General features: G+C 41.6%; 1 protein-coding gene across 7 annotated transcripts in view; it reads left to right on the top strand.

The window, feature by feature from the left end:
* The window catches only part of LOC115100289 (serine/threonine-protein kinase TNNI3K), a 220,788-nt gene that overhangs the window by 46,990 nt on the left and 147,882 nt on the right, over positions 1 to 25,916 (top strand). For all 7 annotated transcript variants that reach the window (XR_003859018.1, XR_003859019.1, XM_029618676.1 and 4 more), the window contains 9 exons: positions 5,449 to 5,593; positions 5,682 to 5,786; positions 10,737 to 10,831; positions 11,202 to 11,351; positions 12,687 to 12,773; positions 19,631 to 19,687; positions 23,262 to 23,354; positions 23,441 to 23,498; positions 23,609 to 23,803. Coding sequence is in view for 5 of the 7 variants with exons in the window: in XM_029618676.1 (XP_029474536.1) it covers positions 5,449 to 5,593; positions 5,682 to 5,786; positions 10,737 to 10,831; positions 11,202 to 11,351; positions 12,687 to 12,773; positions 19,631 to 19,687; positions 23,262 to 23,354; positions 23,441 to 23,498; positions 23,609 to 23,803 (985 nt within the window). In the remaining 2 variants the exon portion in view is untranslated. The remainder of the gene's footprint in view (positions 1 to 5,448; positions 5,594 to 5,681; positions 5,787 to 10,736; positions 10,832 to 11,201; positions 11,352 to 12,686; positions 12,774 to 19,630; positions 19,688 to 23,261; positions 23,355 to 23,440; positions 23,499 to 23,608; positions 23,804 to 25,916) is intronic.

Below are 25,916 nucleotides of genomic sequence, written 5' to 3'. Positions count from 1 at the left end.
AGACAGCTGCTACTACTAATGTGGCAGGCCATGCCAGCCAACATGCGATGCTGAGGTCAAACCTCGGAAGCAGCTCTGCTCCAGCCCTTGGGTTGACCAGAGGTCCACCAAGCTACCCAAGCAAGTTGCTTGAAGAGGAGGGAGTGAAGATGTTCAGATCAGTAGTGAGAGAATGTTTACACAGAAGTACATTCTGAACAGTCATTTTTTGGCACACAGTTTATTTCCAAAATAATTAGAGGGCAAATTTTAAAGCCGTTTCTACAGGTCAAGCAGTGCTTTGCCCACCGAAATGGATTTTATATTATAACCCACCCTCTATGTGGGTTAAACATAGAAACATACATACATAGAAACATAGAAACATAGAAATGACGGCAGAAGAAGACCAAATGGCCCATCCAGTCTGCCCAGCAAGCTTCCCTCATTTCTTCTCCCATACTTATCTGTTTCTCTTAGCTCTTGGTTCTAATTCCCTTCCACCCCCGCCATTAATGTAGAGAGCGGTGGAGGAGCTGCATCCAAGTGAAATATCTAGCTTGATTAGTTAGAGGTAGTAGGAGTAGTAACCGCCGCAATAAGCAAGCTACACCCATGCTTATTTGTTTTTACCCAGATTATGTTATACAGCCCTTATTGGTTGTTTATCTTCTCCCCTGCCGTTGAAGCAGGGAGCTATGCTGGATATGCGTGAGGTATCAGTTTTTTTCTTCTCCCCTGCCGTTGAAGCAGAGAGCTATGCTGGATATGCATCGAAAGTGAAGTATCAGGCACATTTGGTTTGGGGTAGTAACCGCCGTGACAAGCCAGCTACTCCCCGCTTTGTGAGTGTGAATCCTTTTTTCTTCTCCCCTGCCGTTGAAGTTATGCTGGATATGCGTGAAGTATCAGTTTTTCTTTTCCCCTGCCGTTGAAGCAGAGAGCTATGCTGGAAATTCGTGATGTATCAGTCTTTCTCCCATGCCGTTGAAGTAGAGAGCCATGCTGGATATGCGTCGAGAGATTTGGTTTGGGGTAGTAACCGCCGTAACAAGCCAGCTACTCCCCGCTTTGTGAGTGCGAACCCTTTTTTCTTCTCCCCTGCCGTTTAAGCAGAGAGCTCTGCTGGATGTGTGAAGTAACAGTTTTTCTTTTCCCCTGCTGTTGAAGCAGAGAACTATGCTGGATATGCATTGAAAGTGAAGTATAAGAATGGAGTGATCAAGCTAGTTGAAAGGCATCAGGAATAGAGGAAGGTGGAGGTAGTAATTTGGATATTTGGTTTGGGGTAGTAACCGCCGTAACAAGCCAGCTACTCCCGTCTTTGTGAGTGCAAATCCTTTTTTCCACATTTCCTCTTGCTGTTGAATCTTAGAGTGATGTTGGAGTCACAGTAACCATGTGTATGTTTATTGACTAACATTAAAATACTCACTAACCTGTCTGAGTATATTTTTACCCACATACAAGAGAAATGTTCCCTGGGACAGGGATAAGGAAGGGTTCTGAATTACCTGCAAATATTTTAATTCTAAAAAGTATGGAGGTAACTTTCAAAAGGAGTTACATATGTAAAAAACTTTTGAAACTGTCTACTTTTATGCATGTTTACTCCTTTGATATTTCACTAAATATATTTCTTTGACATGGGCTACTTTTATGCATGTAATTCCTTTCACAATTCACTCCTCTTATCTTAACTATCAAACAACTATGTGAGGTCCCATATACTTGTATATTTATTTTATTTATTTATTTATTAACTTTTATTTACCGACATTCGTGAAGCACATCATGCCGGTTTACAATGAACTCAAGCGGGAAATACAATAAAACAATATAACATTAATAACAAAAAAACAAAAACAAAAATACAATGAACCAAAGGAGCAATAAAATAAGGGAGGATAGGGGAAGGAGAGGTGGGGGAGGATAGGCAGGGGGGGCAGAGCAAGGGTAGGGGGTAGGAGGGGTGTGGGAAGGGGGGGATGAGGAGGGGAAGGGGAAAAGGCATAGATAGATGAAGTAAAAAAACAAAAAATAAAATAGAGAAGAGGGAGACTATGTACAGTTGAAGTATGTACAGGTACCATTAACTTAAGTAGTACTACCGAAGTGTTGAAAGACCGGCCATGTTAACTGGGCGACGGTATTCACTAGGATGTAGATTATTTAAAGGGTATGCTGGAGGTGTAGAGGGAAAGAGGAATACTGGGGGAATTGGTGGCGGCCGGGTGGCAAAGGGATCGAAGGGTGGCTGGGGGGGGGAGGGGATGGAGATAGGTCGGGCGGAGGGGGAGTGAGGGTGGATGGCCGAGCAGGGAGGAGCTGAGAGGCGGGGGAGCAGGGGGTGTAAGGTCGAGCAGGGAGGAGCTGAGGGGGGAGATATTAAGTTTGGTTTGTGTCGGGGTAGGCCTGTCGGAAAAGCCATGTCTTGACTCCTTTCTTGAAATTGTGGAGGGATGTCTCTTGGCGTAGGAGGGTGGGGAGGGAGTTCCAGAGGGTGGGGCCAGCGACGGAGAAAGCTCTTCCTCTGGTATGAGTTGAATGTGCTGATTTGAGGGATGGGGTGTGGAGAGTGCCTGTATGGGTTGTTCTTGTGGGGCGGTCAGAAGAGCGGTAATGAGGCATTTCATCGAGCCAGGTGTGATTGTGTTTATGTAGGGAGTTGTGAAGGATGGTGAGAGTTTTGTATTGTGAGCGGAAGGAGATGGGCAGCCAATGTAGGTCCTTTAGGATGGGGGTGATGTGGTCCCTTATACGCGTGCTGATTATGATTCTAGCCATGGAATTTTGTAGAATCTGAAGGGGTTTGATGGTGGTGGCAGGGAGTCCTAGTAGCAGGGAGTTACAATAATCTAGTTTCATGAGCATAGTGGTCTGTATATATGGCCATGCGGAGATCTATAACAGTATTTTATAACCTGCATGGTTAAGAAATGCACAGATTATAAAATACACATGTATGCATGGGGAAAAAACAAGTGAGGTGATCAGATTTGCAGATGAGAAAAAATGATTCAGAATAGTTAAATCACAAGCAGATTGTGATAGACTGCAGGAAGACCTGGCGAGACTGGAAGATTGGGTGTCAAAATGGCAGATGAAAATTAATCTGGACAAGTGTAAGGTGATTCATATAGGGGAAATAACCCACACTGTAGTTACATGATGTTAGGTTCCATTTTAGAAGTTACCACCCAGGAAAGAGATCTGGACGTTATAGGGTTGGACTGGGTTAGAAACTGTTTGAGTGAGAGGAGACAAAAGATAGTGATCAATGGAGTAAAGAAGCGATACCAGTGAGGTGCCACAGAGATTGGTGCTTGGATCAGTTCTTTTCAACATTTTTATAAACGATATGCAGAAGGACTATTGGGAAAGGTTTTTCTTTTGCAGATGATACCAAAATCTGCAACTGAGTAGACACCCAGGAAAATGTGGCAAATATGAAGAGAAATCTAGCAAATCTTGAGGAATAGTCTAGAATCGAGCAGCTAAGATTTAATGCTAAAAGATACAGAGCCATGCATTAGAGCTACAAAAACCCAAGAAAGCCATACAGTAAAGGGGGTAAAATTCTTCTTTGCATAAAACAAGAGTGGGATCTAGGGAGACGGCAGATGTCCAGTTGGACTGCCAGCAGAGCCCATCCCACTTGCATCTAAAGAAAGACGATAGAAGTCCCAGCAGGTTGCCAGCAGAGCCCATTTTACCAGCAGCAGAATAAAGAAATGAGAGGCTGGGCAGGCTGCTGGAGAACCCATTCTGCAGGTACCCAAATAAAAAAAGGAGAGAGAGAGAGATTGAGAGGCTCCAGCAGGCCACCAGTAGAGCCCATCCTACTGGCAGTCTAAGAAAGGGGAGAGGGAGAGGCCCGGCAGGCTGGAGTTAGAGCCCATCCTGCCGGCAGCCAAAGAAAAGAGAGACCCTGGAGGGCCACTAGTAGATCCCATCCTGCCGGCAACTAAAAAAAAAATACAGAGAGAGGCCACAGCAGACCATCCCAGCATGAATGAGAGAGGTTGTGTGAGTGAGTGAGAGAGAGAGTATATATGTTTGCGTGTGAGAACAGGTATGTGTATGAGAGTAAGCATGTGTGTATGTGATACAGCATACATGTGTGTGCAAATGTGAGAGTGTATGTGTATGAGAGTAAGCATATGTGTGTGCACATGAGAGAGTGAGAGTGTATGTGTATGAGAGTAAGCATATGTGTGCAAATGAGAGAGTGAGAGTGTATGTGTATGAGAGTGAGCATATGTGTGAAAAAGAGGGAATGTGTATGTGAGCATGTGTGTGTATATTAGGGAGTGTGTGTAAGAGAATGAATGCATGTGTTAGAAAGAGAGAAGAGAAAGTTTGTGAACCCCCTTTCCCCCACTAATCCATGATAATCTCAGAGTGACTGGAAATCAAACGTTTCCAGGCATGGAGAGCGGGGGATTGTTTTATTCTTACTAGTTTTAATTTGTTTATTTATTTATTTATCTATTTATTTTATATTCTGCTTTTCAGCACTGATGTGTCTGCTATTTTGAAATATTTTATTTCAGTTTGGGAAAATTTTAAGAATTTTTATATTTTAATTATTGAATGTTTGTTTGTCGGTATTTTTGAAATGTTTATTCCTTCTATTAGTATAGTTTTTACAATTATTGTTAATGTTTTATATTTTTTGATGTTATTGCTTGATGTCTATGAGGAATGGTGATGTTCTTTTGCACTGCATACAAAGTCTGGCTTCTTGTGGTGTCAATTTTTAAAGTTTGGATTGCTAGAAGGAACTGGGTGTTTTTCTGATGGGGAAGAAGGACCCAGGACAGAGAGTGAGACTGAGAGAGACTAAGACTAACTAAGAAACGGTCATTTTCCAAGGTGCGATATCCCATTATCGCGTGCGTTAGGGCATTATAGCACGTGATAATGGGCTATCGCGGTGGTAAAATTAAAATTAGGGGAAGGGGTGGAGTTAGGGAGGGGTTTGGGAGGGGTTTAGGGAAATGGGGTGGCAGCACTGCTGCTGGCGATTAATATCCAAAACATTATCACGGCAGTAGCACGGGAAATAGCACCACCTTTTAGCGTAGCGCTATGGGGGCGATACTGTGCAGCATGGCCGCACCACGGCAGGCGAAACAGCACCGCCGTGATGCGGCCGGCTGCACACTGGCACCCTCTCTGAGGGGGCGGTAGGAATTGTATAAGCTAAATAGTTGGTGTGGACGGGCAGATTGGAAAAGAAACATTGAAACATGATGGCAGAAAAAGACCGTATAGCATGTCTTCATCATGGAGCCATTGAGAGACCCTGATGCCATTTTCAGGAACCCCAGCTGAGATGGGGGGGCAGATATGATTAGTACAAATGAAAAGCTAGTCTAATGTTATCCAGCATTTCATTATAAATCCCAAGTAGCCTGCTTCTGTTTCATTTTTGTTATGTCTGTCTCTGAATCATGTGTCTAGTGAATGCTCAAGATAACGAAGACCATGTTCCTCTACATTTCTGCTCCCGATTTGGACACTATGAAATAGTGAAGTATCTGCTGCAGAGCCATTCTGAGGTGCAGGCTCATGTAGTTAACATTTATGGTGACACCCCTTTACATCTGTGAGTAATGCAAATGGCTATTCGCTTTCATTATTAAGCTTAAGAATGCCAATTATCATGCATGGACATTTTATTGCTTTGTTTCCAGTGCTTGCTACAACGGAAAATTTGAAGTCGTGAAAGAATTAATCCAGCTCTCGGGAGCAGAAAGCCTATCAAAGGAAAATATTTTCAGTGAAACTGCTTTTCACAGGTAAAAGCAAAACAAAAGTGTTTGCATTTTATTTCTAAAAACTTCCAACTTTGCATTGCATGAATGTAGTTGGCTTTATTTTGCTATCCTGCCATCTGCACATAGATTTCTGCAACTGGACTTCTCCCTTTTCGGCACCTAGCCAGTCCCCTCTATTCTGTTAAAAGCTGAACTCCAGCTATATTGTTCCAAAGGATTTTATTCATTGACACCTGGAATGAAGCAAATATAGGGGCAGATTTTAGAAACAGCACGCACGGGGTACATTTGTGCGCACTACCCGCGTGCATGTTATAAAATCCGGGGTCGGCGCGCGCAAGAGAGTGCACACTTGTGCACCTTGCGCCGCCGAGCCCTAGGGGAGCCCTGATGGCTTTCCCCGTTCCCTCCGAGGCCGCTGTGCCGGAGGCCTCGGTCCCGCCCCTTCCCGCCCCTTTTTCAAAGCCCCGGGACATGCGCGCGTCACTGAGCCTATGCAAAATAGGCTCGGCGTGTGCAGGGGCACTTTCTTGGGGTTATGCACATAAGTTACGCGCATAACCCTTTGAAAATCTGCCCCATAGGGAATAACTGTCCTTTGCTGGTCAGGTCGCTTCCTCTCAGCATACAGAATATGCACAAACAATGCATTTAATGCATGCATATATTTTACATAACATTGCATAAATAAAATTGTAGGATCAGAGTTCAGCACTCTGAACTGAAAATTATCAGAACAGAATAAACTCCTTATCTTAACAAAGAGAGTACTGTAGTACCTTGAGGGAACAAATACAGCAGGAGTGGCCCACTCCGGTCCTCAAGAGCCACAAACAGGACTGGTTTTCAAGATATTCACAATGAATATGCATACGATATGTTTGCATTCACTGGAAGCAGAGCATGCAAATATATCTCATGCATGTCCATTATGGACAGCCTAAAATCTGACCACAGTTGGCCATCCCTGAAATATAAGGAATAATAACTCCTTGTTGTGCTGGTCACTTCTCGGCATACAGACAATGCACAGAATGGAGAAGTAACTTAGAGATATAAACAAATTGTCAGCATTCCTGAGTGCAAATCACCATATCTATTACCAATTTTAGTGAAACTCCAAAAAAATTAGAACAGGGCTAGGCAGCTCCGGTCTTTGAGTGCCACAAACAGGTATAGTTTTCAGGATATCCATAATCAATATGCATGACTGTTGTGATTCCAAGCCTCCGACTTTCCCGATGATGCCTCTCCCAGGATCCAAGTATAAATTGTCTGAGCCACAGGGTAATAAGACGTGACAAGTGAACCTCAATTGTCCACCATTCTGGCAATCGCCTTTCCTTCCTGGTTTACTTCCCGGGCTCGCCTGGTGCCAGTTCCACCCCCCCCCCCCCCCCAAGTGTCCAATTGGAAACAGACTTGACAGTGGATTATCAACATAAGAAGGGTATTTTTTCTCCTCAGTTTCTCAGGTTGGCTGAGCCCAAGCACAACAGTAGTGCACAAGTGAAAAAACCCCAAACAGATTTAACAGTTTATAATCCCCAAAGTAATCAGACTTTTCTCTTCTCAGTCTCTCTGGCTTGCGGTACCCAACTAACCCTTTCCTGACGGAAGTTGGGTTGTTTGCCTCCACCCTCCTGTGGTACTGTCTGACTCTCCTTAAATCCTCTCTCTCCTAGTCTTCAGCGTCAGGACAAACCACAACCACCTGCACAAACAAGGTTGTGTTAACAACTTGTGCTGTTCCTTATTGCAGGCCACCTTCCTCCCCTCGGCAAACAGCCTTCTCCTCCTGAAGTCACTCCTCAGTCTCCATGGGTTCCTCTGGATGTTCTTCCCTCTGTGCCTGGGCTTCCTCTCCCTCCTCGTGACTCCCTGCAGGAGGGAATTCCATCGCCTCCTCCTCTTCCTGTCTCCACCCTCCCTCCTCTATCATTCCTGTTTCCATGGGGACTTCGGTATCCTCTCCCCTATCTCTCCATGGCAAACAGACTCCTCCCACCCCATCAAATATTCCATTCTCTGCCCATTACTCTAGGAGGTGGCACCCATCTGTCAATCTCCTTCTCTCTCACAGATCAGATCTGTTGTTAGATTTAGGTATTTTAAACTTCGCCTCGTTAGACCTCTGAAAACTTGTCTTTAGGTCAGTTGTTCAGGCACTGTTTCTGCCTACATTGGACTATTGCAATGTATTACTGATCGGACTATCCAAGATTTCGCTACATGATCTCCAAGTCCTGCAAAGTTCACCAGCACAACTAATATCGGTCTTGGGGAGGAGAGAACATATTTCTCCTGTCTTAAAAGACCTGCACTGGCTGCCAGTTGAAAAGAGAATTAAATATAAGTTGGCGTTACTCACTCATAAGTTGTTAGGAATTGACTTTCCTCCTTGGACAAATAAAATGTTGCATAGTTACAATTCAACGAGACCACTGAGATCATCTCAAATGGGTTTGTCAGATGTTACATCAGTGCATGTGGTAAGATTTTTTCAGTTGCTGGTCCAATCTTGTGGAACTCTCTACCAACTCTCAACTGTTTGATTTCCCTATGACTTTTAAGAAGGCATTGAAGACCTTTTTATTTCAACAAGCATTCTCTGATTTCTGATGCTGATGATCATGTGGTAGTAATGAAAATCTGAGTAGTTGAAAGATTGAGACATTAGCTGGAATTTATACTTTTTGAGTTCTTTTCTTGTTTTATTGCTGTTTTAATGTATTTTATTTGCTGTTCATTTTTAATTCATTTATTGTTTTTATGTGATTTTTATTATGTGTTTTCACTATTAGCCTCTTAGAGTTATGTATATGTGGCATATGAATTTCTTGAAATAAAATAAAAGAAATAAATAGCATAGTGGTTAGAGCAGTGACCTGCAAACTTGGGTTCAAATCCCATTGCTGCTCCTTGTGACCTTGGGTAAGTCACTTCACCTTCCATTGCCTCATGTACAGACTTAAATTGTGAGTCCACAGGGGACAGGGAAATACCTACAGTATCTGAATGTAATCCACTCTGAAGTGCCTGAAAAGCAGAATATAATTTTTTTTAAAAAAGGTCCATCGAACTCAGCATCTTGTCTCTTAACAGTGGCCAGTCCAGGTTGCAAGTACCCAGCAGATCCCATAAAGTAGATCTAATTCCAGTTGTTCTTTCCCAGGGATAGCAATAGCTTTTGTAAGTCTACCTGCCAAAAAATATATTATAGACTTTTCTTCCAGGAACTTGTGGAGACCTCTTTTAAACCTCACTATGTTAGTCACCTTGACCACAGATTGGCAACAGATTCCACAGCTCGATAGTGTGCCGAGTGAAGATGTACTTTCTATGATTTGTTTTAAATATGCTGGTTGTTTGTTTCAAGGAGTGTCCCCTTGTTTTAATATTATTTGAAAGGGTAAATAACCCTACTCATGTTTTTATAAACTTCTATCGTCATCTCTTTTCCAACCTGAACAGCTCCTGCATAGCCTCTCATGCATCTTCATTAATGATATCGACCAGAGCTGCCTAAACCTGCATTAGAATACCAATTGGTAAAGGGGGTGGTCCATAAACCAGTCAGGTTTTCAGGATCTCCTAATGAATATGCATGAGATAGATTGCATACTGATATGATTTTGCCTGTTATGCAGTCTTCCAACCAACAGAGGCCCTCAGGGAGTTGTTCTTACCCTCTCTCCACTCATAGTCACTGTGATCCCATGACTCACCAGGTTCTAAACTATTTAACCCTGCCTCTGGTTATGCTCAGGGCCTTGTCATCGAGTCTGCTCAGTTCCCTGCTTGGATCCACATCTCTAAATGCGCTGTGGCTTTCTTAAGCCTTCTTGTTCCAAGTTTGCTCTGTGGCTTTCCTAAGCCTTCTTGCTCCAAGTTTTGCTCTGTAGCTCTCCTAAAACTTCTGTTCCAGCTTTGGCTCTGTGGCTCTCCCTAGGCCTTCTGTGTTTGCCTTGCTCAGTGGCCATGCTCAGTGGCCTCCTTAGGCCTTTTGTGTTACCTGTCTGGTCTAGTATTTGTCTTGTCCGTCCTATCCTGCTCCAGAGTCCCAGCCTACTCTGGTGTTCCAGGTTCCAGCCTGTTCCAGTGTTCCAGCCTGCTTCAGTGTGCCTCGCCTCCCTGCATCTTGTTCCAGACTCCAGTTCCATGCCTGCCTTTGGTTCCAGCCTTGGCTCAGCTCCAGTCTCCAGTCCAGCACTCACCTCAGTCCAAGCCCCTTTCTAAGTCCTGCTGGCCGCCAGAACCCAAGGGCTCAACTTACAGGGGAGGTGGCTGGTATAGGCTGAAGATTCTCTAGCTTAGTTACGTCTTGCCCTGTAGCCCTGGATTGTTCCTGTGGGAGTTCCTCAGCCTAGCTAGGTCCTCAACCACAACACATACATTGGAGGCAGAGCCTAGAATCGTAGATAGGTGGGTTATACATTTTTAAAATACAATAAATCTAAGTCATGCATATTCATTACGGGTATACCCTAAAAAACTGACTAGTTTGAAGCCCTTGAAGACCATAGTTGCCTACCCCTGAATTACTGTAACAGATACAATGACTTTTCTATTGCTGTTGCATGAGCATAATTAAAAAGTTATAATGAATTTTTGAATACTATATCTATATATTTTTCTTGTATTTGGCTGTTAGCACAAAATATTTACACATAAAAATCCATTCCTTGCGAGAATAAGGTGATTTCTAAAATATACTGCAATGAGAACAGAGATTTTTAAGGACAGGTGTTATGAGAGCACGATACTGGGGCTTCTGACTCCAGTGAAAGCATCATAGGAAAGTCATTTTAACTCCATGTAGCTAAAGTTAGGCTTACCCAGTGTTAAGAAATGAATAATGATTAATCAGAGTATACATGCTTTGTGTTCTGTGTGACTGCTTTGTTCAATGACTGTGAAACATGGAGTAATGATCAGCTTTGTATACATCTTTCTTCTGCGTGCATGCAGTGCATGTACCTATGGCAAGAATATGGAACTTGTGAAGTTTCTTCTTGACCAGAATGTTGTAAGCATAAATCATCAAGGAAGAGATGGGCATACAGGTAAGATGACAAGAACCTTTTTTCCTAACATAGCTGAGCATCTCAGATCTCTCTCAGGATATGATAATTTTCTTTCGAAATTAGAGGCAGAATAGCTTTTGCAAACAGTATTCTTGTTTTACCTCTAGCAACTTGCTGTTTGCACTTATCGTGCAGTAATCATTTCCCATTGATAGAATAAGTGCTGACATGTAAGAGTGACACTGTTATAAAAAAAAAAAAGCTAAACTATTATCTTTTCTTAGCAGAGTAATTTGTTTTCTAATAGATGTTTACAAGAAATCTTCTACCTTTATGATTAATTGGCATGACTCTAGTATTCTGCTGTAAGTCTACTGTTCACCGCAGTGACTTTCTGGTGGTGTTCTAGGCCTGCACTGCGCTTGCTACCATGGCCATATTCGGCTGGTTCAGTTCTTATTGGATAACGGAGCAGATATGAATTTGGTGGCGTGTGATCCAAGTAGATCAAGTGGTGAAAAAGACGAGCAGACGTGTTTGATGTGGGCTTATGAAAAAGGTACGTCAGTCCTTGAGTTTGTCGAAACTTGATTCATTGGGACCAAAGTGAATGCTCTTTGCCAAGGCTGAACATTGCTGCTCTTGTCCGATAATGGTCTACTGAGAGACTGAGCATAAGAGTGGAAAACTGGATAGAGCAGGAGACAAGAGAGTCCTTGCTGTATGATAGAAAAAGAAAAGAAATGGACAAAAAATTAAAAAAAACCAAACAGTTGTTCAATTTTCTGATTAGGCTTCATATCTCATCCAACCATTATACATTTCATATAATGAATTTTTCCGGATAATTCACATTCAGGATTCCCAGAGTTTTCTGATAAAAGAATTTTAGTTAATGGGAAATTTTTCTGGATAACAGAACACATTAAGCCAACCAATTTTCAGATAATCGAGGGTTTTCCAGGGCTCGCCATTTTTTTTTCCCAGAAAACAAAATTTTTCAGTTAATAGATTTTTGGATAAATGGTGCTTTACTGTATAACTTAGTGATATAGGAAATGACGACAGAAAAACCCCAGCTGGCCCATCCAGTTGTTCCTGCCTACAGCTGCCAGCTATAAAACTTTAATAAAACCCAGGAGGTTCTATAAGAACAAACTTAGGGGTAAATGGGAAATTATAACAATTAAATAGCATAAGTCAGAGCCCTGTATATATGAAGCACAGTAGAATCTTTATTTTTCATGTTTATTTAAAATCTTCCTGCTGTTTTTATAGTTAATTCACATGATTACACATCAGAGATGGCCATGCTGATCTGTATTAAATTCAATCCCTTCTTTGCTTCTAGCCCTTCCTTTGCTCTATAACTCACTGGAAGATTTCTTTACTCAGCCAAATAGTTGAATTCACAAAACTGGTATTAAGAAAAGTTTGTTGCTTTTCAGACAGGCTTGGCTATTTTTTACGTAGGAGCTATTTCTGCTTTCTATAATATTGTCAAAATGCCAGTGTTCTAGCACAATGTCTATGCGTCCTACACCAATGCATTTTCTTCTATTAATTTATAGCCAATACATTTTCTTGACCTCTGGGTAGCCAGAAGGTGAAAATAAGTTCCAAACATAATACAAATGTACTTAAAAACCAGAACAGAAATTTAATAAGCACATAATGGAGCCATCGAATACATGGGCAACAAGTGTAGAGTTCTGAAAGGTGTGGTTAAGTAATCCAGCCAATTAGCAGGTTGCAGGGAATTTCCCTAGTGACTGCCTTTTTTGTTGCATCTGAAATGATGCTGTGGAGCTTAGCAGTTACTGGAACATTAAAGTTCACTTAGGCAAAGTTATGATACAAATCTAGTTGAATATTTTCATTTTTTATTTGCCAGGTCATGATGGCATTGTTACTCTTTTGAAACATTACAAGAGACCTCAGGATGAATCCCCTTGTAATGAGTATTCACAGCCTGGTGGAGGTAGGTATTTCGCTATGTGGTTTCCGGAATCACCTGTGTTTGAAGGTAAATGAAGGCCATGGCTCTGAAGGAAGTATCTTGATCCTGCGTGGAAGGGCGAATAATAAATCAAATATATATAATGGAATATTTTTATATTTCAAATATGACAGATTCTTAATACATAACTACAACATGAAAGCTCCATTTTCTCTTATGATATGACTCTGTTTCTTTTTCAAAACATTAATGAAATGAAAATATTAGAGTTATTATTTAGATTGTTTTAAAGTCAATATTCAACGCCATTTAGATAGATAACTCACAGGTTATCCATTTATTTATTTATTTATTTATTTATTTAAGCGTTTTATATTTTCCATAATTCCAAAAGAAGATCACAATCGTTTACATTATCAGCTTTCGTATTCTTGATCAATAATTGCATACTGTGAGGCAACATTCAAATTCTAGGTTAGCACCATAACAAATACTTATTCTAGATCATAATCAAACATATTCTAGGGCTTCACATTAATAACTATAGAATCTAGTTCATATTTATACTTTTTTTTTTTGGTCAACACAAATCCCAATTTTGCTAATATTACACTTTACATCGAACATTACTTATTGTTCACTCCACTGCTTTTGTCTCTAGTACTGATGTTGGAGGTATTGGCGTTTTGGAATTTTACGTTAAATTGTATGCATTTCTAAAGAACCACATTTTCAGTTCTCGCATGAAACTCTTTCTGTCTGTTATCTGACGTAAAGACTCTGAAAGAGTCATATCGCTAGGATTAATTTGATTCATTTTGATTTTTCTTACTGTGAACAGGACTGGCAGATTGTAGAAAAATGGATGCTAAGGATGTATTGGTGTTGAAAAATTGGTGTAGAGGTGAAGGCATTAACTTGTCATGGGCTATATTAATGAATGGTATCCCCAAGGATATGGAGTCAGCTTCCATTGAGCAGGCCCCAGAAAATCTCCAGGTGTTGGGGAAAGGAAAGGTTAGGGGGAGATTTTATGATGATGCACAGGGGAATGTGAAAGTTTTCTGTACTTGCTCTATGGAGTTAGATCCTAACAAATCACCCCTTACAGTTTTGCTGGAAGAAGAGGTATCTGTTCCCTTAGTCACTATGGGGAGTAAAGTGTCTGTTCCCTTTAGCTCCAATGGGAGGGTGGATGTTATATCCCAGCTTCCTGGTAACTGGCAAGAGAAATTACAGGCCGTATTAAGAAGTGAAGGTAAAACTCTTGATACGGCATGTAGCAGGGATTCTACCCCAGGTGGGACAGCCACCCTATCCTCCAACACCTTACTGAGGGAGCCCAGCAGCTAGACACTTTGGTGATGGTGTATCCAGATTCCCAGTTTGGAACCCACATCCCAGTACTACTAGGTACCAATTCACACATGTATAGCCGATTGGCCCAGGCATGCCAGGAGGCCATTGGCTGCCGAGACTGGAATCCTTCCCCAGATGAAATGCTGTTACAAGCATACTTTGTAGGGAGACAGCACAGAAATGAGGTGCTGGATTTAGTGGGGGAGATACAGCAAAGGAGCAAAACCCCTATTGAAATACCCCCAGGAGGTGTGAAGGAGTTAAATAACTGCTGACAGTCGATTCCACCTTTGCACACAGCACAGTGATAGAGTCCCCCGTAGAGGACCGATTGCCTGCAGGGTTACTGGTACAGAATAGTGTACTAACTCTAGATAGTGACCAGACACAGAATCCTCCCTCTTTTATCCCAAGTCTCAACCATGTGAACAGATGTAACTGATGGCCTTTGGGGGTATCCGCTGTATCTAAACCATCTCCTTCCGTTCCGCTGAAAGGTCTTTGCCAGTGCTGGGGTCCACACCCTCCTGGGGAATCCAACTTCGCCTCCAGAACTGCTGATGTGGTCCACACCCTCCTAGGCCACCCAACTCCACCTTGTGGTCTGCCACTGGGGTCCACGTCCTTCTGGAGGACTCGACTCTGCCTCCCAGTCTACTGCTGGGGTTCCCACCCTCCTGGTGGACCCATCTCCACTTCCTGGACTGCCACTGGGATCCACGCCCCCCTGGGGACCCGACTCATTTAAATGTTTTATTTTGAATATTGACCTCTTGTGAGTTTTAAAATCACATTTGAGCACAATTGTCAATATTTTGAAGTGTTAAGCTCCCTTGTATATGATTGGTAACAATATGCCATTGTGTTAACACCATTGGAAGTTATATATTACTATTACTATTACTAAGAATCATTTTTAAAGTGCTGCTAGACATACATGGTGCTGTACAGATGCATATAAAAGACAGTTCCTTTTTAAGGAGCTTGCAATCTAGTCAAGACAAACAGATGAAAAAGAATAGTCTGTAAGAAGTGTATTTAGAGGTGAAATTTAAAAGCCCGATGCACGCATCGATTAGGGGATGTGCGAAGAAGTCAGGCTCGCATGCACTGAGCGGAATTTAAAAGCCGCTGAGATCCGTGAGTATCCCCCGCAGTGCACACATCCTGAAAGTGTTCAAAAAGGGGCGGGGCATGGGCAGAGTCTGGGCAGGGAATAGGCATGGGCACTTCAGGATGTGAACTTAAGATGTGCACGTAAATACTGATGTAACTCGGCACGTGTCGAGGCTCCCTGCCACGTAATTTTACTTCTGCTATGGATGCCGTGCAAGTTAAAAAAGAGAGAAAACTAGGCAGCTCTTCGGGGTTTTAAGGATTGGGGCTAACTGGAGGGAGTGAAGGCTGTTAAACTGGGAGAATTTGGAGGTCCTGTCCCTTAACTGGGTGAACTGGGGACAAACTGGTAAAACCGAGAATAGCGTTGGCGCGCACCTCTTTTAAAATCCCCCGATTTATGTGGTGGAAGCGGCATGCGCCCACTTAAAATTTGGCACATGTGTGCTTGCGGCTAGGCTATTTTATAACATGCGCGCATATGTTATAAAACATTCGCATTCCTGGGTGAGGGCCAATGTATGTGCACAAACGTGCGCATGTGCACTAGTTTGAAAGTTGCCATCTTATTGTACAGACGTGTTAGCGGCCTCAAAAAGGTACATTTTAGATTAGACTGGAATATGGGCAGAGAGGGAGCATGATGCAATGAATTAGGAAGTCTGTTCCATGCATATGGCACAGCAAGGTGGAAAGCACAAAGTTGGGAGCTGGCAATGGAGGAGCAGGGCACAAGACGAGCAACTTACCCAATGAATTAAGTTCAAGAGAAAGGATGTAGGGAAAGAGAATGAATGCATTTGTAGGCATGTAAGAGAAGCTTGAACTGTAGGTAGAAGCAAACTGGGAGCCAATGCAGTGAGCTGAGAAGATGGTAATAGTGGCGCTGACGGACGATAGGTCATGCACAGCTGGACACAAGTCCTTATATAGAAGAAAATGTCGCCTGCCTGAAGGTTTTATAGTTATGTGCATTAAGGTTGTTTGGATGGAGTCAGTGGTCAGTAGGGGAATCATCTGGCCAAGGGCTGACTGGTCGGTCTTAGATCACCATTTATGGACAAGCAATATTTTGTGTGATACTGTTATGTCAGCACCTATGGTTTTATTGTAACAAAAAACAATTCTGAAAAATAGGATGATTTATGGGTGCCTATGATTAAACATGAGTACTACGGAGGAGTAACGGTGTTTCATTAATTATATTCCCGTTTCCTGTTATGATGGTTATTTCCCATACCTACAGCTGAACTGAGTTCTGACCTAGAACCAGAGGCATAATAGTTTATTGAAAAGGAACATATATTTTCTGCCTAACTAGTGGCCTAGAGGATACTATTGGCTGTTGTTCAGTGATACTGTATTTTTTTGGCACGAGCAGCTTGTTCAATGGAATTATCCTGAGGTCTTTCAGGATGTGTAACTTATAAAGTTAAATTTTCAAAACAGTATGCTTGTAAAAATTAGCATATAGGTGCATAAGTAGCCTCTACTTGCATATTCTGTATTTTAAAAAAGTCTAAAGTATACAGATATTTTTACTTTCGCACTCACATATACATGGGTGAAAAAAAGGCAGTCTAGAGGTGCTCCTGAGGGAGAGCAACAGTTGCACGCATAAATTGCTATTTTAAAAGACACTGATACACATACATTTTTCAATGTACATATTTTTACATCTGCTAATTATCTGGTGTAAGTGATATTAAACATGTTTATTGTATAGTACTGACTGAATGGGAGGTCTGGGTGAATTGGAGGAAGTTCAGACTGAAGAACCAGGGGGTTCTTGGTGAACTGGAGAAAGACTGGACAAATTTGTGGAATAATTAGTAAAACTAATTTCATTGACACACACATATTATAAAATACATCAACTTATGTGCTTTTATCAGAACTTACATGGCTAAGTCCTATTTTACATTTACACCTAAAATACATGCACATATATTTTTTAAATAGTGGCTAAAGTATGCACATTCACTGCATTTATATATGTGGTTTTGATGCATTGTGCTTATTCACGCATTAGTTTTCATATATGCATGTATGTTGCAGGGTAGAGATGTGTATGTTTTAAACTCTATAGTAAAATTACGTATGGCCACATACATGCACAATTGTTTGAAAGTTATCCTCTTAGAAAATAAGTAAATTATTATATATATGGTGCATAGGGATGTGAATCGTGTCCTCGATCGTCTTAACGATCGATTTCGGCTGGGAGGGGGAGGGAATCGTATTGTTGCCGTTTGGGGGGGTAAAATATCGTGAAAAATCGTGAAAAATCGAAAAATCGCAAAACCGGCACATTAAAACCCCCTAAAACCCACCCCCGACCCTTTAAATTAAATCCCCCACCCTCCCGAACCCCCCCCCAAATGAGTTAAATAACCTGCGGGTCCAGCGGCGGTCCGGAACGGCAGCGGTCCGGAACGGGCTCCTGCTCCTCAATCTTGTTGTCTTCAGCCGGCGCCATTTTCCAAAATGGCGGCGAAAAATGGCGGCGGCCATAGACGAACACGATTGGACGGCAGGAGGTCCTTCCGGACCCCCGCTGGACTTTTGGCAAGTCTCATGGGGGTCAGGAGGCCCCCCACAAGCTGGCCAAAAGTTCCTGGAGGTCTAGCGGGGGTCAGGGAGCGATTTCCCGCCGCGAATCGTTTTCGTACGGAAAATGGCGCCGGCAGGAGATCGACTGCAGGAGGTCGTTCAGCGAGGCGCCGGAACCCTCGCTGAACGACCTCCTGCAGTCGATCTCCTGCCGGCGCCATTTTCCGTACGAAAACGATTCGCGGCGGGAAATCGCTCCCTGACCCCCGCTGGACCTCCAGGAACTTTTGGCCAGCTTGTGGGGGGCCTCCTGACCCCCACGAGACTTGCCAAAAGTCCAGCGGGGGTCCGGAAGGACCTCCTGCCGTCCAATCGTGTTCGTCTATGGCCGCCGCCATTTTTCGCCGCCATTTTGGAAAATGGCGCCGGCTGAAGACAACAAGATTGAGGAGCAGGAGCCCGTTCCGGACCGCTGCCGTTCCGGACCGCCGCTGGACCCGCAGGTTATTTAACTCATTTGGGGGGGGGTTCGGGAGGGTGGGGGATTTAATTTAAAGGGTCGGGGGTGGGTTTTAGGGGGTTTTAGTGTGCCGGCTCACGATTCTAACGATTTATAACGATAAATCGTTAGAATCTCTATTGTATTGTGTTCCATAACGGTTTAAGACGATCTTAAAATTATCGGACGATAATTTTAATCGTCCTAAAACGATTCACATCCCTAATGGTGCATATTCCCCATCAACTCATTCCTATAAAAAGATTTAATAGAAAACTAAGTAATCCAGTCTCTTTTATTCTGATTGCTTAGTGTATGTACTGTGTTCATCAGCTCCCAATCTACCTTCAGAATCCTCCACAAAACCCTCACGATCATCCTTAAAACCCCCTACACAACCAGGACATACACTGGCTCAATGACTCCTTACAGTTCCACAGCCCCCAGCAGACCTACCAGATCCACATACAAAGGAACCCTGCGCACTCCCATCTCACAACCTCACTCATCTCACCTCCACGAAAGAACGTGCATTATCCGTTGCTGGGCCCTCGATCTGGAATTCCATGCCCCCTAATCTGCGCCAAGAACATTATACTCAGAAATTTTTTAAAAAAGCTAAAGACCTGGCTTTTCAAACAAGCTTTTGCATAACTCCAACTTTTCCCCTCTCCCCACATCCCTTATATCAGTTTTCTCCCTCTGCCTCTCCTTCCTCCCCCCCCCACCTCTTTTTTGCCTGCCCCTCCTCTCTACTACCTGCCCCCTACGAAAGTGGAAATAATACAACCTTATTGCCTCTTGTAAAATTGTAAATAGTACAACCCTGTTGATTTATATTCAGTGCTGTTACCTATCGTATTCTTCCTGCCCTTACTTTAAGTCTACCGGTTCTATGTATCTCTTTACTTTGTTAAACCGTTACGTGTAAACCGATATGATGTGAAAACGAATACCGGTATATAAAAATAAAATAAAAGAAATCATTTTATGCAAACTCTATTAAAAATGTTGAATTGCATCTCTTTTGCTACTGGTTAGAGTTACAGATTTATTGTTCGATTCCCAATGAGCTAGCATGACTTCTGCAACCTGTTGGCTAAAATAATGAACAGTTACTTTACACTGCAAGGATCTTAATGTTTTGCTTTTCTATTCACTTTTAAAGAATGCAGTAAGAGTGAATTTACTCTGTATAATACAGTTTTGATCCACCCTGATGAAATGGAACTTGTGATACAATTTTCTAGTGGTACTAAGTCTCTATCATTTAAAGCTGATTGGTTTATTATTTCTTGGCTTCCTAGGAGTTTCCCATACTAAGTCTGAAAATTACTTTCTTTTATTTCAGATGGTTCATATGTGTCTGTTCCTTCTCCTCTTGGGAAAATCAAAAGCATGACTAAAGGTATTACACTAATAGTAAAAAGAGATTGCCAGATGTGTTCTAAAATCAACATAATAGGCATGAAACATATACTAGCTTTAAATGTTTGAAGAAATATTAACAAAATATGAAATATCTGTCTATATCTATCTATACACTGTATATTAGTAATCCTGTGTTATTTGATACCATCAAATAGACTAAAGACCTGGGAGAATTTTATCCCTCTCAGTTTCTTTCTCTCTCTGACTTTATTCTGTATGGCTAAAATAAAACAAACTCTGATTTAAAAAAAAAAAAAAAAAAAAAAAAGAAAAGAAAAAAAAATTTGAAAAGGAAAGAGAACCTTAAGTTAAGGCAAGTGAGAATGAGGAGCTGTGTGACAACACTCCCTCCCCCTTTCCATTTATTTTCCTGCCCAGAGGTCTCTTAAGATCGATGTTATATGATGGCCTTTCCGAAAGAATGTTAGCTACATCTGTGGGTTGGGCAGAATCCCATATTTGCTGAATGCGGTAGAGCTTAAGAACCTGTAGACGCCTTCTCTTTGCAGAACGTCTCTTCTGGCCAAGTGGTATATCTTGCTGCCCGAGCCCTGCATCTAGAAGTTAGCTGTGCTCATTCATCCATAAGGGTTTGGGGGATTCTAGGTGGGTTGGGAGAAAGGGGGTAGGGGTTGCGGAGGGGGGGGGGGGAGCAGGAAAGTGGGAGGAGCCAGAAGTCAGGTATTTTATTTAGGCGTATCTAGGGGAGCCTCAGATCACTATTGCGTATAAACTTTTATTTTTGGGGGTGTTGGCGAGGGGATCGGGCACTGCATCGCAACAATGTTTAAATAATATTATGGGGTGGAGGCTGGGGGCTAAGGCCTACTTTCCTTAGAGGGTGGTTTGTTTGTTTTTTTTGTTTGGGGTTTTTTTGCACTTAACCAGCTGTATTCAGATTAGAGCCGGTTAGGTTTAAAGTTATGCAGGTTAACTTACCCGGATATCTTCAACTGTGTATATTCAACACCACAGCTAAAGTAAATCTGCTTAGCAGGAGACTTGTCCACGAAATATTTGGCTAAAGTTATCCGGATAACTTTGTCACTCGCCGGCCTAGTGAATTTGGACTTCTTAGTTACCAATGTTCCTCCACTATGAGGGTAATTTTCAAAATGAATTCCAAGGGTAAAAAAACAGTGCTTTACCCGCAGAAATGGACTTTTGGAAAATTGCCTGCCCGATATGTGGGTAAAAGCAGGTATACAGGTCCTGTCGGTGTGCTTTTTTACCTTCAGTAAGGGGAAGGGTTTTCCACTTATGTGTATTTTCAAAAGTATATGCCTATTTTTCCCAAAAAATAACTATGCACACAAATTAGCAGGTGTAAGTGTGTGGAGGTAGTTTTGGTGGGATCATTTTCTAAGAGAAAGTACCTGCATATTTTCCCTCTGAAAATTGAAGCAACGTCTGTGGGTAACTGATTTGGAATCTTATCAGGTGAATTTTCAAAAGTGTTAGGCATGTAAATGTAATGTACTGCCGTGGCAATTTTCAAAAGCCATTTTACACGCCTAAAGTGCACTTAACATGGGTGAATCCTATGGACAATTCAATGTCATATATTGTAGCCATTTTCAAAAGCCCGCTTACATGGATAAAGTGTATTTATATATGTAAATACTTGTGAAAATCAGGCCCTTAGTGGGCAATTACCAATCAGTCCTCTCTACTGTATCAAGAAAACTGCCTTCTAGTAACTTCAGGACAGATGAAGTCCACCTGGGCAATATAAGTCCTTCTGTTTCCAGAAGGTTTGCCTGTGATCTACAAACAGGAACTCATCCACCAGTACTCTGCAGCCCTTATGCAGCCTTCAGCATGGGTGCTTTGATAACCTGACTTCAGATATATAGTAGGAATGTTCTTCCACTGAAACAAAATGGAAAATTTAAGCAAAATTTCCAATTTCATTTTTAAAACAAAATTAGAATGAATTTTTAAAACAGCAAAGATGTTTTATTTTCTGGCAAGGGATCAGGGGACCCTGGCCAATTCATTTTGTTTTGTTTAGTTTCAAATAAACAAAACAAAATAAACTACAAATGAAACAAAAAATGAAAATGAAAAAAAAAAAGAAACTTTTTTTTTTTTTAAATGCACACTCTTAAAGGTGAATTTTAAAATCTTGGCACATGCAAAAACCAGGAGATACGCACACAGGTCAGGCCAGCACGCACTGAGCAGATTTTAAAAGCCTTCTGGATACACGCGTACTTGCCGCTATGCACACAAATGAAACGTTCAAGAAAGCGGCGGGGCATAGGCGTTCCTGGATTTTAACTTGAAATTAGCAAGTAAATACTTACGTGTACTGGCGCCTGCTGGGGTCCTCTGCCGCCTAACTTTACTTCTGCTATGGAAGTAAAATAAAGATAAATAGATCGTGGGATTTTAAGGGTCGGGCTAACAGGGGAGAAGGGAGGCTATTAAACTAGAGAGGTTTGGAAGACCTATTCCTTATCTGGGCAAACTGGGAACAAACATAAAGCTTGTAATGGCATCGGTGTGTGTGTCTTACATGGTAGTAGCAGAAATTACACACATAGGCACACGTCCACTTAAAATTGCACACACATAGGCACACGTCCACTTAAAATTGCACACCCATGTGCATGCAGTCAGGCTATTTTATAGCATGCACATTATGTTATAAAATGCCCACATCCCTGGCTGCGGACTGACAAACACACGCACATGTGCGACTGTGTGCCTGTTTAAAAGTTATTGTCTTTGAATTTAGCCATTAAAGAGAATTGCTGCTACAGCTGATAATTTAAACTGGATATCATCTGCCAAGAGGCAGGTCTTACAAAGGACTAGAACAGTGAAATATATTATTAGGAAAGAGACAACAGAGGAAGATACTGTTTCACATGGTAAGACGACTGCAGAATCACAATGATCTTAACTCAGAACCATTGTGAGACAGACCCACATAGACACATCTTCATGACTTGTATTGTACATGATTGTGTTTGGCTGCAGCCTAGAAGAAAATTACAGTATATGCGTCCATGCACTATATTTTGCTGTTATGTGAAACTGTTTTTGTTCTCTTTTTGTCAGTATGAATGTCATAAGTTAACTTCTCTTTGTATTTCACAAGTTAATCCCCAGTCACAATAAATAATGAATAGTGCTCTTCCGACCTCTTAATAGACACCATCAGCCATAGTGCTTTCGCTTCAGTGTCTTCAAATAACGAGGCTTCCTTGAGCACTAGCATTGCTTGATCTTCAGTGTAACTAAATGTATGTGCTCTCGCTGAACTCATGATCTAATGTAATATAATAAACAACCATTAGTGGTATACAAAAAAAAAGTACTAGTCATTATTTATTATGACTGGGGATTAACTTGTGGTATACAAAGAGAAGTTAATTTATTACATTCATATTGACTGTTAGAATTTTTTGTATACCACTGATGGTTGTTTGTTTATGACACCCTTATTATACTACATGTGCTCTATTCTTTATATTGTTCGTTTATCTGTTTACTAATACTGTAGACTGCATATAAAACATAATTATTCCATTCTGTCATAGAAAAGGCAGATGTTCTTCTCCTACGTGCTAGTCTTCCTTCACATTTTCATCTTCAGTTGTCTGAGATCGAGTTCCATGAGATTATTGGATCAGGTAAAGAAAACAGAAGCATTTTGGTACTGAAAAATGTCATGCATTCAGAATATATGATTTTATATCATTACTCTGAAATATTGCAGGCTCATTTGGGAAAGTATACAAAGGGAGGTGCAGAAATAGGATAGTGGCCATCAAACGGTAAGCTTGCGATAGGCTTTTCAAGAAACCAATATCCACACACACACACAAGTATTTGGGTTGTAGTAGTTTAGAATGAAGTGGTTTCTCTTTCTTTCTCTTTTTTGTAGCTATCGAGCCAATACATACTGCTCCAAGTCAGATGTAGACATGTTTTGCCGTGAAGTCTCCATTCTTTGCCGGCTCAACCATCCTTGTATCATCCAGTTTGTTGGCGCCTGCTTAGATGACCCAAGTCAGTTTGCCATCGTAACTCAATATGTGTCAGGAGGATCCCTCTTCTCCCTGCTACATGAGCAGAAGAGGTATTCTGCATTTATCTTTTTGTATTGAAGTGACCAGGGCTTGCTATTAAAAAAAAAATGGGCATACTTGTACCAATATTATTATTTGCATGCTTGCAAACTCTTGGGTCACGTCCAGGGTAGATATCAGGCCATTCATAACATTTTGACCAAAGTATTCCCTTTCCAGAGGCAGCAAGGAGAGAAAGAGTCCCAGAAAATGGCTAACATATTCTGCGATCAAAAAATGTTGTGACCAAACTTCTAAAACTTGGCTTTTATTATTACAAGAACCCTGGTGTTCTAAGCATTTAAAAAAAAATGTGTTCTCAGTTTTGCAAGGATAAGTCTATTAGGCATTATACAGACGTGTCTGGAAATAGCATGAAGAGTATGTCAATCATCCAAAGTGAATAGGGCTGCAGGTTCTTTACATATTTGATTTCTCTCTATTGTTTTCCTAACTTCCTCTCTTCTGCGCTTTCCCTTCAAGCTGCTACTAGGAAGCCACCATGTGGCCAGATGTTCCATCTGCTCTAATACTTAGAAAAGCTGCTGCAGTGATCCCTTGTAAATGACAGAGCAGTTTGCAGCTCCCTCCAAAGACCTTTCCCAGGGGGCCTATTGGTGCTCCCCTTTGTTAGGTTAGAAGCCCCTGCGGTACAAACCACACTGGGGAGAGTATCTCAGTCTGGGTTATTAATAGGTAAGGTGATAACATAAATATTCCCTGACTTATAATGTGCTATAGGCATAAATAATATATACAGGTAACTTCAATCAAAGTTGCAAACACTCCCAGCTGGGACAAAGCTTAAATTTTTATTTATAGTTTTTTTATACCGATTTTCCTGCATAAAATGCATATCAAACCGGTTTACAATGAAACAGAATAAACAGGAAGTAAAATTCCTTAGTCTAATACATTTAAACGTCAATAATGAAATAATTTTAAACAAAGCAAAAAGCTAAATAACATTAATAAAAGTTAAATTATTAACATAAACATAAATATAATTATATTAGAAGGACCACAAAGGTTAGCACAAAGGGGAAAAACGCCTGGTGGAATCGCGCCGTTAATCGGGTCGCCGCTGGCTGGTCGATCTGATGTCGGGGGGGGGGGGGGGGGGGGGGGGGGCGGGTCTTCACATCACTGATTTTCTCTTTTAACATCTCAGTTCATTTTTACTATTTTTTTGTGTCTTTTTCTCACAAGATGTAGTTTTCTTTAAGTGCCCGATGGTAGTGGGCTGCCCCTCTGTAACAGCGCCACATCAGTTTCCACCGTCATTTCTTTCCATGGACGAGATTAGCACCAAACTGCAATACATTCATAACATAGAACATCTTTATACACAGGATAAAGAGCTCCCAGGTTTCACTCCAGGATCCCACACCATTACTTGGCCTCTGAGCTATCTGAATGCCTAGAATACCTTCCTGGCATCCCAGCATTTCTTTTGAATTCCCTAAGGACTAATTCAGATCCTCATGGGCTGGGTCATATACCAGGCTATCAGTAATCTGAGCCTGAATTCCTCTGAGCCATTCTGTAGCTCTATATACAGAATACAAGCTCTAAAATAAGCAGACCCTGGATTAGGGCTAGCTATAGCAACTTTTGTCCTAACACAGGGGTGGCCAACTCTGGTCCTCGAGAGTCACAAACAAGACAGATTTTCAGGATGTCCACATTATGAATATGCATGAGATAGCTTTGCATGCACTGCCTCCATTGTATGTAAATCTATCTCATGCACATTCATTGTGGATATCCTGAAAACCTGGCCGATCAGTGGCTCTCGAGGAGGACAGTAGGCCATTTCTGCCCTAACATCTTCTCTAAATTTTCTCTAAAATAAATTCATCTAATTAGGATGAGAGAGAGGAGTTTTTTTCAAAAGCACCTAAATTTTGGAATGAGTTCCATAGGAAACTTTATTTCAAGCTTAGAATATAAGGAGGCCAATTTTCAAAAGAGATTAGGGTCCTAACTTTTTGAGTTAGGCTCCTAAATTAGCCCTTTTGAAAATTTACTAAGGCTGAGAGACTAAATTTAGGCTCCTACTTTCATTAGGACCCTAAATTTAGGATTCTAGAAAGTGGGTGACTACAGGGACAGAGTTAGGGT

Source organism: Rhinatrema bivittatum, chromosome 10 (genome assembly GCF_901001135.1).
Source record: "Rhinatrema bivittatum chromosome 10, aRhiBiv1.1, whole genome shotgun sequence".
Taxonomy (NCBI): domain Eukaryota; kingdom Metazoa; phylum Chordata; class Amphibia; order Gymnophiona; family Rhinatrematidae; genus Rhinatrema; species Rhinatrema bivittatum.
Note: the sequence above shows the minus strand (reverse complement) of the source record. Positions and strands in the feature narration are given on the sequence as shown.